We start from the raw sequence: 16,747 nt of genomic DNA on the forward strand, positions 1-16,747 counted from the left end.
GGGTCCTCTATGGTATGCCTGGTAGCCCGTACAACTTTACGACGTGCAACCGCCACAAAATACAAAAGGGTTGTGATAATACGTACAATATTTTGATGCATAGTCATAATCAAGTCTAAAGTGTCGTAATTGTACCGTACCATGTAGAGTTATACATAGCTATGAAACATTTTCGTAACTATATTTGAAAGAATATACTGGGTACGAATTCCAACCGGTGAAAGGCAAGAACTCGATATCAAATCCTCATAAACTGTATTCTAAACGTGCCAGCCTAACTTAGACTAATTTTTATAGCTCAAATTATAGGGAAAATGTTGCAAATAGCACCAGTCACAGTAAAATAAACACACGAGCAGGAAAATTTGCACTGGAGAGAGAGAGAGAGAGATGGAGTAGCAAATAATATAATGGAACTCGCAAAACAGAGCCAACAACATGCTTTATCATTTCATGCATATACTAGTTTCCTTTCCAACACAGAAGACCATAAAAGTTTCAGACCCAAGAGCGAGAATACAAGATCCCACACATATCTAAAACCTTTGACACAAGGTAAAAAATGAAAACAACAAAGAAAAAACAAGAGGTAAAAGAGAAAATATTACATCCTTTGTGGTCTTACAATCAATGCAGTCTGGTCAACTCTTCAACTCTCTTGCAGAGTTCCTCCACCGAAACACTCATTGCTTTGGATATCTCATCCATCCGCCCACGGCTAAGGTCTAGGAACGATTCGATGAGATCTCCATCCAAGAAATTCCGAGCATCCACGGTCTTCTTCTCGTTGTAAAACGACCTCCACTGCTCATGGCTCAGTCCTCCAACTCCTTTAATTACCTTTCTCAAGTTTGACTGAAGCTTCTCTAGAAATACATACTGATCATGAGGGAGCGAGGCAATCACTCCAATCACGCCGTTAACCGTGCCAAATATGATGGTCGGAATCTGACCGACATCGGAATCCGGCAACCGCATCACGAGGGAACCATGGCGGAACCGGTTAACGAATTCCCCAAGGTGATACTCGCCAACCACCTCAAGACGGCCCCTCTCCTCATCGGTGGCACCTTCGCTGTTCTTCCTCACTGTGAAGAGGTTGAAGTTATTTTCAGCACCAAGATAAGTGTCATCATCGAGAATCTCAACAGCAGACATCCAATTTGCATTGTAATCACGTGCCCGCTCCTCAATGGCACCCTCCTCATGCTGGATGACAAAATGAAAGAATGGTAAGTCTGAAAGAGAGTGGTTAAATCTATGGACGAGACCAAGAGTTTCTTCAAATCAGAACAAAGGATTGAAACTTAAGTTTGGGTTGCACTAAGAAACCAAGGACATGTACTTCCCCCAAATAGACCAAACCCTCTAGTGCTACTTTTTCAAATTGGTCCCCCTCAAAAGCCACTCGGAAAAATATATTATGCTTTTGACATACACATGAAAAAGGGGCTATGAACATGGCAACCTCGATTTGGATGTGCACAGATTTAAAGTTCAGATGTTGGGCTTTCCCGATTGAGAAACATGATGAAATGTTTGTTATAGGATTCTTACAGACTCAGACTTGTGCTCGTGTCCATGTCTAAAGGGACAACTAACAACTACAATCGCACAACTGTTCTAGAAGGTAAAAGGGTACAGACAAGAGGAGATTTCTTTACAATGTCGGTGTTAAGATTGAAGATCACAGAGAGGAGAAACTCCAGAAATGAAGTACTCTAAACTACAAAATTACTTGCCTTGTATATCAGCAGGGATATTGACTTCATCAGATCACCAACTACAATGAAGTCTCCGCGAGTTTGTACATAGAGGGCAAGTATGTGACCGTGATGTCCGCATTCAGCTGGCAATTCACGAGAACCATCATCTCGCAGCATCCACTTGTACAATTGAATTTTTTGATTGATTGCAGCTAATAGCTTTCCATTAAAAGCATTCAAAGAGTAAACAGCCCCCTTGGTCTCTTTTTCAGCAATCAGCTGTAATTTCCCATCCTCAACAATGAAAACTAATATCCGGCCCTGCAATTAAAGTAATATAATTAAAACATTACTAATCTGCAGAAAGAATATCAGATTGGCTTCATGCACGATGCATCTAACCTTGGTTGGTTCATTTTCTTCCGGCAGCACATATGCAGTCCCAACACAGTAATACACATTATTGTCATCAGAAAAGGAACAACTAAGTATGGAGCAACCGTGCTCAAATGTATCAAGCGGGTAAGTGGACATGAAATCAAAAGTCTGGTCATCTAAAAGCCGAACAAAATGCATTTCAGATTCTTCAGCACTCGACTGGTTGTACTTCATGCTACAAATTGCAAAAGTCCGAGACTGCTCCTGATGGCAAATGCGTCGTGCATGCTCCCCAAGGGGGATAGAGCGGATGTGAAGTTTCTGGATATCATCAATGGTACCAATAGTAAGCTCGCCTTCTTTCGCAATTGCCAGACTGTCAATGAAAGAAATAAGTCACTAAGAATAGATCATCTATTCATCATGTGAAACAAGAAAGCGGTTTTATCTCATAATTTAAGGCAGGAGTTGAGCCAAGCGAAGAGCATTGGAAGAGATCAATTCAATCACCCTAAATAATTGCCTAGAAAAAGTAAGAAAAACATAATTACACAAAAACCAGAATGAGCTCATTATTTTCATTGAAAAAAGAGCCCCCACTAAGAACTGAGTCAAATTCTGTAAGCAAGCATCCAAAATCAACAGCTTACAAAATAGCATTCTTCACAAAACAAGTATCAGTTTCATGCCACAAACACCACCGATTAACATCTAAATTTCTTCATCCATTCTCTTCAGTCTTCAAAATATCAGCAAACAAAGAATTATTTATGCAAGAAGTAGCACCGAATGACCATCAAAAAGTTTTCATCCTAAAAAAGGATATCCAGCACATGCTAATAGCACCATGAAAAAATTCCACTATGTATCACCATTGCTCAAAATACCTGTCAGGAAAAGCAGCAGAGTTGAATTGGCACATGTGGCTCACTTCTTTGAGATTTACATTACTGTAGAGTAACTTTTTGTTACTGCTGTAAATGACGGTTGGCCTATCTGACGCAGCAAATACATGCGTAGTATTTTTTGATGAGAACGTACGGAGGGTAATGGGCTGAGTCCCGAGAGACACCTTCTTCCTATCTGTTAACTCACCAGAATGCATGTTCAATTGAAAGTTTAAGAGATGACCATCTCCAAGAGCACATAAGAGGTAAGATATCTGTCAAGGGAAAGATGAGATAAGAGTGATAAGCAAAAAGGAAAAAAAAAATCTGTGCTTAACCACTATATGATCTTGAAAATAAAAATACAGAGTTTGAGTTCCCAGCCCACACGTGCTACTTGATATTTCTCAGGAAAAGAAAATGTTACCAGTCAAATAAATAGCAGGCAAAAAATTTCCTACCAGTGTTACACTCCTATCCACATAATCTCATCCAGATACCTGGGTTTAGATATACACCACCATGGAGCAAGTTCTACATAATAAACAATGCAGAAGCTTCAAATGTAAAGAAAAAAACAAAAGGAATGCATCATACCCCTTCAAAGGCACAGAGCAGAACAGAACGAGGTATTATTTCTCCTCCCAAATTCTCCTTGGTAATGAGATTCAAGTCTGGCAATGAAAATATCCTAATACTTATATCCGTCCACATTCCAACTGCTGCCAGCTGACTGTAATGGAGATTCTCCCCGATGGGATTAATGTCAAGGCATGAGATCTCATATTCTAGCTGTACATGTTTGATTTCTTTCAAAACCCCATCGCCGATTTCTAGATAAACAAGATTACCACCTCCAGTTGCCAGTAGAACCTGTTGTGACAGAAGGTCAGAAAGAATGCAAAGGTACCTTCATGCAAGCATGGATGTGCAGAGCTATTATCAAGAGGTAATTAAGATTCTTCAGAGATCACCAAGGGAAAAGAAAATGGCATGACAAGGTTGGCAATCAAGAGACCAACATAAAAAGTCCAAATAAGCAATAAAGCAAAACGAAAAATGAGAGCAGAATCATCAGGTTTTAGGCCGGCCTTCACGCTTGACGGTATGTAGAGCATGGCACAATTTGCATCAAATAAAAGAAAGACTCGATCAGTGAATAACTGATTTGAATCTGTATACCGCCCGGAACTGTTCTATAACAGAGAGCCAAATGACAGTCAAATAAAGTCATGGACTTCTTGGTCCATGCCACTTTCAATCATTTCTGAGTGCATGGACACAACAGGTCAACCACCCGTTGAGGAAAAACATGAATGATTCACAAAAGGAAACTTGACATGAATACATGAACAAAGAGAAAATTTGAAAGAGATTTCTCAACCATAGAAATGGAAAACATTTTCATCCGTAAACAAGCTAACATATCAGGTTCCCAAACTTTTTGTAGCTAGCTTAAATAAAAGGAGACAAAGCTTCGGACAAAATTTTACAGACTATGAAGCTCTATTACATGCAACAGATATCATAGACAAAGATAACACCATGCATCTAACTTCATGCATTGTTTCCCTTCCCAATTTCCTGCTCATAGAGGAGCAGCGACATCATTCCTATCAACATGTATCCCAGCAAGACACCACCCAAAAGCATAAACTATATATTTTAACTGAGTCACATTCTTTCTGAAGCAAGTGACCATTTTCAATCATAAGCTTCTTATGAAAGAATTCCACGTAATATGGCATTTAAGATCAACCAATGGACATCGATACCACATGAGACATGGCTGAGCCCAAACTTATAAGACCTAGCAACATCTTTGAAAGGGCAAACCTGAGTGGCATTAGCAGTGGCAACATTAATAGAATATCCTTGTGGAGAATGCCATTCATTCCTCAGCTCTCTCGTCATAGAGCTTACAAGTCTCACAGAGCTTGAAGTCACCTGCAATCGGGATCATCAAACACCGACATTGACAATGTGCGAAAAGAAGAGATGAAAGCAAACAGGGCAACAGAAGTTACAGGTGCAGTTAACTCATAGCGTTCTTGAATTTCAAAAGCAAGTAAGCTCACAGGATTAAAATTATTTCCTGCCAATCTTACAGCTCCAGTTCATTAACTGGTTTGTAAACTCATCTTCCAAGCCTTCCCAGAGAAATTTCCTAAAAGACTTCCTTTTCATTGGGCGTAAATGTCTAAGTGAAACTAATTGGCAAAGAGCAACAGCAAGTATGAAGTACAAGGGGAGGAATATTCCATTCCTCTACCTGATTATAGTTGTTATACAGACAACCTCGTATTTTCTCCATGACAGCTACACAAGTTGCAACTAAACTAGCCATACATTAACAAGAATCACTGATCTACCACTGCCCTAACCAAAATAGAGCCATGTTTCAAAATTAGTATGCAGCGTACAAACCACTCAAAAGGTCGCACAATAACAACAGAGGCAGAAGATAGAGATCAACTACTGGAAGGTATATGATGCTGCTATTAGTCACACATGCCATTGGTTTTTCAGTATTCTGACATGCAGTGTATCATCCATGGTGTCAAAGTTCAATGAAAATAGCTCTCATCAAGTCATTTCTATCATAACAAAGAAAAAGTACTCAAGCATACAAAATTTCAATATGAATATGAATTAAAAGAAAACGTGATGAGAGAACTTACTTGGACAAGTTGATTGTGCACAGCATCGTGGCAGAAGAGAGTTTGAACTTGAGGACAAAAACCCTCTATCTCAGTTTCTTCCAACTCATCTTCAAGATTCATGGCCAAAATTCTTGTCTCACTAATAAAGCTTACAACCAGGAAAGTGTCAAAAGGATCGTCTATAGAAGATCTCAAAGACCACATTCCTTTAATGCCTTGTAGTTCTACAGATGCCTACAATATTTTGCACGTATAAGTAAACACACCAAAGTAAAAAAGCATAAACTAACCTGTGATTTTACAAGGTTAATGCATAGAAGGAAAAGTAAACTACCTGTTCATTGATTCCTATGCCATTCCGTACTATACGGAGAGAACCATCCTTGTAAGCTCCAGAACAAGTAACAACCTGACCCTGACCCTGCCTCTCAAGGTCAACCACAGAGAAATCAACGATGGGTCCCAAGTTAACATAGCGCTCCAGAACTTCCACGTATGAACCCTTCGAATCAGGTTGTAGATTCAACTTGACAAGCTGCGACAACACTCTTAGAGTGTAAACCACTGGGGTAAAAAGTAAGAGAGAAACATAAAATGGCAAAGAAAATCCACTCCTTAAAAGTACTTTCAATTGATTAGGCTCGTATTCTCTCCATCTCACTTGATGACTTCTACGACAATTAACTCTCAAGATATGACACCAGACCCTTCATGACCTTGCCCATCAAGATTAACCATAAGACAGGGCCAACCCTATCATCTCAAGCAGATTTTATCCAGCAATGAAAAAGAGTGCTTTCTCATCAAGTGTGGATTGATAAGATATTTCTACAAAACTAGATAGTAAAGCATATCAATAGAGTGCAGATAATGGAGGAGCAAGCACATGACCACACAAGATAGTTGCCATCACCTGTGAATCACCAAAACTTGAGCCAATAAAAACAAAGGCATTGTCAAGGTATGATATCGTGGATGCAATTGAAGTTTCTCCTAAAAGCTCAATCTTGAGGCCTGTAACTCTGTCAGCCAGCAGATATAAAAAAGACAAAAAATATTCAGCTACTACCAGAAAAGCAAAGTATGAAGCTAATCTGTTGACATTAAGTTCTCCAGCAAACTATATCTATGTACACATGATAGAATTTAAGATAAGAACATTAATAGCTTACTTTTCTTTCTCATGGGTTATAACAAGCAAGTGGAGAAGCCCAGCATGATCACCAAGTAGATACCTAGAACCATCAGCATCGACTCTTCCATATGCTTTAGTGATGGACTAAAACAAGCACCAGAAGCACCGAAAAAGAACACGATTTTACTATAAGTTACAAATAGGAATAGGACAACAAGACAACATCAAGCAACAGAAGATTTAATTAACTTACCGGCCTAATTGGTATTGCTTTAAATGCATTTGCACTGCAATATACAATTGTTTCTTCCCCAATTATAAGAACACCACATAGAGGGGGAGGCACTGGTATCAACAGATCTGCACCATTATCTACATTGTTTTGAGACCAGGGACCCTCAACGAAATCCTTGTCTTTCAGAGCAACCTCATAAGTCTTGACATGTCGAGCATCTTTGTTATCCTGTGAGAATCAAAAAAACATTCTCATGATCACCACAGCGCTGCATATTGCAGAAGAATCCTACTTCACACAAAGCCCATGTGCATTGACTTTAGATGATGAGGGGAAAAAGAAAAACATTCCAATCCAATCATGTGGGGCAAAAAAATTACAACTGCAACATCAAGTTCTTAATTTACTCGATCTGCACCTCCTCATGGTACCTTCTTTTTTGTCTAAGTCATTTTGTTCATTCAAGAGATGCTGGAGGGTCTATAAATCCAAAACGATGCACAAGAACTAAGTGGAAATACCCCAATCTCCACAAAGAATAGAATAATATTATGTACCAATTTTCTTTATTGAACTTTCACTTCAAGAAAAACTAAACTCTAGGTTGAAAGGAGAAATCCACTTCGCCTCTTCTCCCCTGTTTCTCTCTCTCCCTTTCATCCCACCAAATGCAATAAGCATACCAGGTTAAACAACTTCTAAGTACAACTACAACTTCATGCCAGATACAACATCAATTTGGAATTTACTTGATAGCATCTCCGTTGAAAAATTGTTGGTCAATTAAGGTACTAATGTTGGGCAAGGAAGATGGCTTCATCAATTTTCCCTAACTTGATTATCTAAATGGATGAGAGATCCGCATTCATACTATTCATCAGAACTTACCACATCTTTATTAACGGAACATTTTTTCTCTTCCCATATCTGAGATTTGGAAAAGCATCTAGATGACAACCTGAGCTTGAGACATAGGGTGAAAAGCAAGAATGTTGCCTCAGGTTAACAGTAGAATATGTCATTAAACTGCCAAGCTCGCAATAGATTTTTCAAAGCAGCATGAAGATATCTAACACTCATAGTTGCAGAAATCCCAAAGTTTTCAACATGCCAACAACCACGTACACATAGTACAATGAAAACTTAGAGCATAAGACACAACGTGTTACGGACCTGGTATAGAACAACAATCGTAGGTTTTGAGCAACCATAGAGAAACTTTATATCCAGAACTTGAAGTTCTTCAAGCCTGAAATCATCAAAGTACCACAAGTCTAACAAGCCACAAGCATCTCAAAAACATGTGTTGACCTAAATAATTAAATAAATTACAGTATACATTTAAAGACAAGAAAGACTAACCACTGCATTTACTTAGTAAAGAAATCCAACAGTGCAACTTAAAATTTGGCTTCAGTTTGTAGGCAGTTTGTAATAACTTACGACATCACTACAGATTTGTATATAAGCCTAGGAGATATACTGAGAGGTGTGCAAGCTCTAAATTAGCAACACAAACAGAGCGTGTCAAAAAACTATCAATGCGATCATGATAAATAACAATTGAAAAATTGCAACCTTGTCCTGTGCTCTAGGAAGTAACAAGAACGAGAACAACAAGGTCTATTGTCATTTTATATCATGGGTCAGCTATGCCTTACGCCATTTCATCTTCCTCAATGACATGTCCCCCTATGAAACCATGAAGCAAGACCATTTAGGTAGCACAACAAGAAGTGGTATTGCACTGTATACCTAGACAAGGATGTTAGCTATAGTAAGACTTGGAAATTCTATGTACTTCAAAACACAACCAAGTATACAACAAGAATTTATCCAGGAAAAATGAGACAAGTTAACCCCAGTCCATCACAAAAAGGCAACTATGATGGAGTAGCACAAAAGAAGGAAAGGTACCTGATGTTGAATGCTTCTTTAAGCTGCCCTTTATTGTCAAAAGGTATAACCTGCCCGAAGTTGCACAAATCAGTTGTAGGTTTAACCGGTCCATTTTCCCGAAAGCTAGAGATTTCACCAAACAAAAAGGGCATATGTCGAAATTAGCTGTATCCACACCTTAAACAACCCATCATATAAGTGGAGACCAATTAATCTACAATCAGGATCAATTATTCCAATCTGCAGAAGAACGGAGGACCCAATGAGTTGAATAAATCACAAAGAAATAATATCTCTTGGAACTCTGCAGAAACAAAACAAACACACCTTATCAGTTAATAAAAGGTCAAAATAAATACCTGACCGTTATCTGTTGGACGACCTATCCGATCAGATACATCGCCCATCGCCCTAACAAAAGCAGTATCATTGTGCAAGTCAATAACATTTTTTTCATATATTTCAGAAAAAAAAAATACAATCAAGATATGTCAATGTACCGACAAAAGAAGATCAACTCAATATGATATTGCTCTGAAGCATTTATCAGAGATTATTCACTAATCAAGCCAAGCTACATCAATTTGAAAACAAGTAATCTATCCTGACCACATTACTAAGGCTGAGCACCAGGTCCGCTGCAACCATCATTGCAACCCAAAAAATAGGACCGAATCAACCTGGACGTACCAGTTCAACGCCCTTTTTAGAGAGAACCGGTTCAGTCCCCAAAATCCTCGAACCTAGAACGGGGCCATGACGGGTTTAGTTTCCAGTTCCAAAGCCAGAACCGCCGGTTCAATCCGGAACTGGTTCAACAAATCCGCTTCCAGGATTGAACCAGTTCTAAACAGGTTTTGAAGCCTCTATTAGAAATATATAGACACACACTTTTGCACCCATCAAATATTGAACAATAGTTTTCAACATTAACAAACAAAAATATAATCACTTGACTAAAAAATGTTTTTGCAACGAAATTATGCAACTTTTGCATTTTACAAATAAAAAATATGGTTCTTACCAAAAACACAAAGTAAGGTTGGTTCCCAAGAAGAGCTGGGAGTTGAATCGAAATTGGCTGGTTACCGGTTTGATTCTTGGTTCCAATCTATGTTACACGGACACGGGACACGATACGCGACACGACACGCCGACACGTGAATTCTCAAAAAATAAAGAATTCGACACGTTTGGGACATGTTGTACATTAAATATATATTTTTATATAGACATGATAAATTATTATTTTCTTGAAGTCACAAATAAATAAATAATGAAAAAAGCCCTTGAATGAATTTACATAATAATTCTCTTAAACTTTTTTTAGTTTCATGACCGGGAACTCTTCCTGTGAGGGAGGAATGACCTACTAAGAGAATTAAATAATAATGCTCTATGAAGGAATTATATCTGCCTATGCATTTCCTTGTCCCACATCGGCCATGTAATAGAGAAAGTAAGAGAAAGCTTCTTATAAAAAGGAGGCTCAGTCACGTGAGGTAACACATTTGAGTTTGATGGGCCACCCTACGTGAAAGCTTGGGTCGATGGGCTAAAGGCCCATGGGGACTGGGACAGATTATGAGTTTGAAGTACAAGATTTGCGAGAATTAATTTTGGATTGCTGTTGAATCGTGTCCCGGCGTGTCGGACAAGTGTCGGTGTCCGACACATGAAAATTATCTCCGAGAGCGTGTCCGTGTAATATAGGTTCCAATCTTTTGGAACCGAAAATCACAAGGTCGGCTCTTGGTTCAAGGCCGGGACCTAGAATCACGCCACCCAACCGAGAACCGATCCACTCTAGAATCGAACATCCCTACAAAATACACACATATGTCTCCATTGCTCTGCCAATGCCGTATTCCATATGGATATACTTACTGAAGATTGGAACCAGGGATCACAAGCCCACTTTGGAACCAAACACCCTTACACAATACACGCATATGTCCCTATTACTCCCCGAATGCCATAGTCCATACAGATCTATTTACTGACAATATGCTTATGAGAGAGCTACATACGCTACAGTTATCCATATGACAAACCAAACAGCCCTACATTTATTCCTATCCCAATTCCCCAATAATGGCCCACCTCGACTAGATTACTCGTAGATATCGTTATTTTGTCATGTTGCACTAAGACCGATGACATGAAGGATCGATTTTCATCTTCGAGGGCTTCCGTGTCATGTTCGACACTCTCCGTCATGCGATCGACACATGGTCAACGCTCCGGACATGCCAACAACACATGAGTCTAACATCCCGACACTCCATTTCAACACGCACAGATCAATTTCAAGAATTTTCAATAAATTAGGGGTCAAAATGTAAATTTATCAAAATATATATACTTAAGTCATACCCTGCCACACTAAAATTTATATACCCGGCCAGCCCAAAAAGAATCTAATAGTGAATCCTTAGCACAAAAAAAAAAAAAAAAAACTCACTGTTGATACTTTCATAAATACATGATAATTTATCCTCTATATATAAAACTATATATTTGATATACAACATGTCCCAACGTGTCGGAATTATCTATTTTTTTATAAAGGTCGTGTCGACGTGTCGTGTTGTGTCGTGTTGCGTGTCGGCATCAATACTACTTAGATTTTCATACACCATCTATCACATGAGTTTGCATTGTCACACAAACAAATCTTTGGGGGACAAGAATTGTCAGCCATTGAGGTACCATTGATAAAGCTGCTCCAGACAGGATCATTTACCCAATTATTGTTTCTCTTGTTCCTTTCCTTTTCAGATTTCCTTAATTTTCGGAATAATGCCATTGGCGTTTACTAGATTTCAGCAATTTTTCAATCAGGTCGCTGAACTTTGACTGATGCACTGAACTTTCACATTTTTGCAATTAGTGCACTTCTACCAGATCTGTCCAATTTTGCAGCAAAATGCTAAAATCAACTTCCATCCACCAGCTTAAGCTTTATAGGTTGAAAACAGTCCCACCTAAATTAATTAGTCCACATGAGCCGACATGGTGGTCCAAAATAGCCAAAGATGATATTTGTATAAAAGGAGATGAAACACCGCATGGCTATCCTATTGTGCTAAAATGGCTAGGGTTTATTTCCCACAACCGCAACCTGGTTTGTTAGAGCCTCTATAGTGTATATATTGATGCATAAGCCCACACAACAGAACTACAACGCAAACAACAATGATTACACAAATAAGGATACCAACCTTGTAACAAGCTCAGATGTCTCGGCATCCCATTGAAGAACACAGAACTTGTATCTTTCAGTGGCAATGAATAAAAAATCCTGTGCCTCACCCTGTTACAAGAAAGGGACAAGGACTTGGACTAAAAAACAAGAACCAAAAAACATGATTGTGATCACCTAGAAAAGAGACCACAAAAACATGATCACATCGATGGCTCACATGAGGCCTAAAAAGCTCAAGCGTTGCAATTCTCCCATAAATTGGGACATCCAGCATAGCCTGTGAAAGCCGGGAAAAAAAAAAAAAGAAGAAGAAAGAGTTTAGTTCCAAGACAAGTCAAACCAAACTGTAAGGAGAAATTATTTTAGTGCACTAACAAATCTAAGGCACAGGAAAGGACATACCTGAAAACCACTCACAGAAAATCAAGGTTCAAAGAATCCATAGTTAATATATGGCATCAAATGAAGAAATCATAGTCTTTCGAAGGAGGGGAAAAAAAAAAGCAAAATTTTAACATGGAGACATGTTAATGGTGACAGCATACCCGATTCACTTGAGACCACAAATGAATGAAAGATTAACCAAACTATTGAACATCTTTTCCAGTGCCAAAGGAGGTTTTTTGATACAACTTCAACTAAGGCTCCAAGATATGTATCACTTAAATTAATTAAAGGCTACAGCTAGAAAACTAAGGGAAAGCAGGATTTTACATAAACAACTAAAGAAATTACTACAAACAGAACAAAAAAAATCCTGGTCAGTCCAGCAAAAATATAAAAAGGAAATACCATACCTGTAAACCCTGAGGAGTAAGCAAATGTATTTCAATTCGAGTGCATTTGCTGAAATAGAAAAACAAAAGTGAAATCACTTTAACAGAATGCACTTTGATCTAAAATTTGACAACTGCAATAGTGCAATCAACAATCATCTGCCAAATTATCTTCACCACAAACTAACTAAATAGCAAATCGTCACACAAATTACTCACATTCTACAACGTGAAAATGTCAAAGCGTGGATAACAATTACTAACATAAGGGGGAAAAAGTTTAGATATGGCAGGTGGGAGGAAGAACCCATTCAAACACAATGGCATGACATCCATCAATTGGAAATTGATAAGTCTGGACTCTAAATGAAAAAATGCACATTAGAGGGAAATTCAAATGCACTTTCTCACAAGGAGAAAAAAGGTGAAGACAATAAAATAAAATTTTAACACAACCAAGTGGATTATAGAAGACAAGCCCAGACAACCAATTATATGCCTTTTTAGCTACCTGTGAGCTACTGAGCAAATCAATATGCTACCATCTACATCCATATTTCAGCAACCCCCCAAGGGCACAACAGCGTAGGGGGTACAACATGTTGATCATTGATCAAATTCAATCTCACAAAATTTGACGATAGTAGCCCTTTCGTTTGTATTGAACTACTAAATAGTTAAAGCTCAGCTTTCATCCTGGACGAAAACAATTTACTCCCCCCAATCATATGACACTTCCGCTGAAAAGCACTCTTTAACATTATGACAACCTAGAGTTCTAAACCAATGCAGCATGCACTCTTATAACCGTACGTATGCCGTCTTCATTAAGAATTACTAGACAAGATTTCTGCAAACGATCATGATTGGCAGAAAGAACCCCATTCACTTCAGGTATCAAATATGCCCACAAAAGAATCCAAGTAGAACAGGTACAGCTAGATCAACTTCTCGTGAAATCGAAAATCCCGAAAACAGAATTTATACTAAATCCCCCGGACAAAGTTACCGTGCAAGTGTGACCCAACCCTTATCTTTTGCATCAAATAAGAATCACACGGTGAAACTACTCCAATCCCGAAAACAGCATTATACTAGATCCCAAATCTAAAAAATGGAAATTGGAGTGGTCTACCCCTTGGTAATCCAAAATCTGCAAAAACCATCTCCCCAATAACTGCATTTACCTAAGAAAATAGATTTCCACACATCCAGATGGGACATACAGTCAACCAATCGAAAGCAAGCCGGGAAAGAAGGCCAACAAGAAACGGACGAAAGCCTCTAACTATTCTCAAAACCCAAAACCTAGTTAATGACCCATGAGCCGCCACCAAAGGAGGGCAAAAAGCAAACGGATTGGGGACGAATGCTGGGAAGATTGTAGCGGGAGAGAAGAGAGGGGAAAAGGGGGCGTACGCAACGATGAGATTGAGCTCCTGAGGGCCGGTGAAGTTGCCCACGCAGGAGTGGGTGACGTTGGTGGGCTTGTGCGCCGTGACGACGTAGTTCCACACGCTCATCTTCTTCGGCTGCAAAATGCAAGGAAGAAGAAGAAGACGAAGAGGCAAACGAGGGCTCAGCTCACAGTGCCCCGGTGAAGCGCAGTCTTGTAATGACTAATGAGGCTGAAGGCCACTTTGTATGTTCTCATTTGTTCGGCGAGAAGAGAAAAACGATTTCTCGAAAAAGTATCCCTCATTTTTTTGCTTAAATTCTAGAAACTATTTAACGCCTTTCAAAAATTGATAAATTTATATAGACAACTACTAAAAGGTTAAATATCACGAAAAATCTCAAACCAATATACCTATAATGAATTCACTCCCAACTATTTTTTTTTTACTACAAAAAATTCAAACCGGTACACACGTGATAAATTTATCCTAAACTATTTTTTCGACCACCAAAAACTTCAAACCGATACATACGTGATAAATTTACCATAAATTGATTTTTTTTACTATCAAAAACCTCAAACTGATACACGTGTGACAAATTTACCATCCATTAGATTCCGTTAAATTATATTAATACCACGAAAAATACTAAATTGATACACATGTGACAAATGGAAGGTAAAAACTCTAAACATGTACATACGGTAATTGTCACGTATCATCCAAATCAACAATTTGATGATAAGATTTGATAAAAACTAACGAAGAGTTGATTTGTCACCGGTATACCAGTTTGGGGTAAATTTGTCAAAAGTATATTAGTTTAGGTTTTTTATGGTTAAAAAAATAGTTTAAGATAATTTGTCACAAGTATACCAGTTTAAAATTTTTCGTGATATTAATCCAAAACTAAAAAGTGCCTTAGTGTTTTTTGAATCGACAAAAAAAGAATCAATTTTTCATCCCCATGTGCCTTGGGCAAGCCAAATCTAGAATCCCATGTGGTCGGACCTAAGTCTAAACCGTGGCAAAGCCACCGGGGCAATTGACCCAACCCTATATTTGTTGAAATGGGTTACTTATATTAAATAAACGGGTTATAAATTGATTTAGAATGATAAAGCCCAAAATAATATGGATGTTAAATGAATTTACAACTTACTTAGACTCAAGTTGTTTCTATGACTCTCTATTGCCCTTATTACGTCCCGCGCTCGCTCAATGCTTATTCTTACCTCAATTTGAATATGAGTTTTTCTTAATTTGGTTAATATATAAGTATTTTAGTAATATATGTTATGTATCAATTGGATATAGGTTGAATCCGATATCGATCACTAGATATGTATTACATAGAAATTGATCAAAATTAGTTGAATGAATCAATATAAATTAGAACATTTTCGATTTGATCCACCCATTTAACAAATCTATCAAATCATAGATCCCAAGCATTGACCTCGATGTCCCCGTGCCCCGCAACATAACCGTACACATCAACGATTAAAGCTAAGTGGTTCCAACGGCTTGCTTGCGGTCAACTTTTGTTTCAAAGTGAAGCATGTTAAACAATTGAAAGCGGAATATCCTTTTAAGTCCTATGGGAAAGTTTTTGATAAACAAAAATCTCTAGACTAGGGAAATTGATCGCGCATGACAATATTTTTGCTCTAAAAATCAAATTCTATCCAGAAATTAATTTTTCTACTTCTACTTTTGAACATAAGTTTATTTTTCTATTTTTATAGAAAAGTAATTTTTTTCTTACTTTTTTAAATGAATCCAAAACTATTTCTGGAGCAAAAATATATATTTTTTACTCCAAAAGTAGAAAAATAAAGTTGCATAATCAAACGGAGGATTTCTGCTCTATAGGCACTTTTGAAATATAAATTTTACTTCAAAAATATTGTCATCCACCTCCTAACATACTTGAATTGGTTTTTCTTCTTTTGATTTTTATGCATGGTTACATTCATGTCATATTTGGCAGGCACCTGTTGACGAAAGTGACCCCGAATTTAATAATCATGGATTTTTATAGCACGATCAAGATTACCAACACCATAGTATTTTGGAAAAAATCCAAAAAAGCAAGTCCTGTTTTTTCAAATTTTTCAATGAAGGGTGTTTACGTATTTCACATTTTAATTTTTTCCTTTTCCTAATTTAAAAAAAAAGCCCACACGATGGGAGGGTTGCCCCCTTTGTCAAAAGGGGTGGTGAGGGCGGCGATCCCGCCTAGATCGGGGTTGTTGGCGACTAGGCAAGGTCCCAACCTTCCGATTTTGGCGAGGACTCCGAAATCCCAATACGACACGGGAACACGACTCTAAATTTCAAGTTCTTGAATACCCTCTAGCTGGCGTGGGAAGCTACCCTTCCATCTTACTACGTCCACTTTTTCCTTTTTAAAAATTTTTGAAAACGGATAAAAATTATAATAAAAAAAAAAAAAAA

The 16,747-nt window shown here is 38.1% G+C and overlaps 1 protein-coding gene across 1 annotated transcript; it reads right to left on the reverse strand.

The window, feature by feature from the left end:
• Nucleotides 1–386: 386 nt before the first annotated feature.
• Nucleotides 387–14,463, reverse strand: LOC115730176 (DNA damage-binding protein 1). Its single transcript, XM_030660771.2, has 19 exons — nucleotides 14,307–14,463; nucleotides 12,909–12,957; nucleotides 12,329–12,388; nucleotides 12,128–12,219; nucleotides 9,263–9,314; nucleotides 9,081–9,143; nucleotides 8,922–8,971; nucleotides 8,178–8,253; nucleotides 7,023–7,232; nucleotides 6,807–6,913; nucleotides 6,548–6,656; nucleotides 5,969–6,169; nucleotides 5,653–5,868; nucleotides 4,808–4,918; nucleotides 3,569–3,844; nucleotides 2,972–3,246; nucleotides 2,109–2,460; nucleotides 1,743–2,027; nucleotides 387–1,209 (listed from the first exon to the last, which is right to left on the reverse strand). The coding sequence occupies exons 1-19, from the start codon at nucleotides 14,408–14,410 to the stop codon at nucleotides 628–630; spliced, it is 3,270 nt and encodes a 1,089-aa protein (XP_030516631.1). The 5' UTR covers nucleotides 14,411–14,463; the 3' UTR covers nucleotides 387–627.
• Between the last annotated feature and the right edge of the window lie 2,284 nt (nucleotides 14,464–16,747).

This window comes from Rhodamnia argentea, chromosome 1 (genome assembly GCF_020921035.1).
Source record: "Rhodamnia argentea isolate NSW1041297 chromosome 1, ASM2092103v1, whole genome shotgun sequence".
Lineage (NCBI taxonomy): Eukaryota > Viridiplantae > Streptophyta > Magnoliopsida > Myrtales > Myrtaceae > Rhodamnia > Rhodamnia argentea.

What these genes read in the sequence shown, in the direction of transcription:
- LOC115730176 (XM_030660771.2), bottom strand. Translation starts at nt 14,410, where the DNA reads ATGAGCGTGTGGAACTACGTCGTCACGGCGCACAAGCCCACCAACGTC. An exon ending in GTCCAACAGATAACGGTCAG is followed by an intron (nt 9,144 to 9,262) that starts GTATTTATTTTG and finishes GTTCTTCTGCAG; the next exon opens with ATTGGAATAATTGATCCTGA. An exon ending in CCACTGCTAATGCCACTCAG is followed by an intron (nt 3,845 to 4,807) that starts GTTTGCCCTTTC and finishes CTGTCACAACAG; the next exon opens with GTTCTACTGGCAACTGGAGG.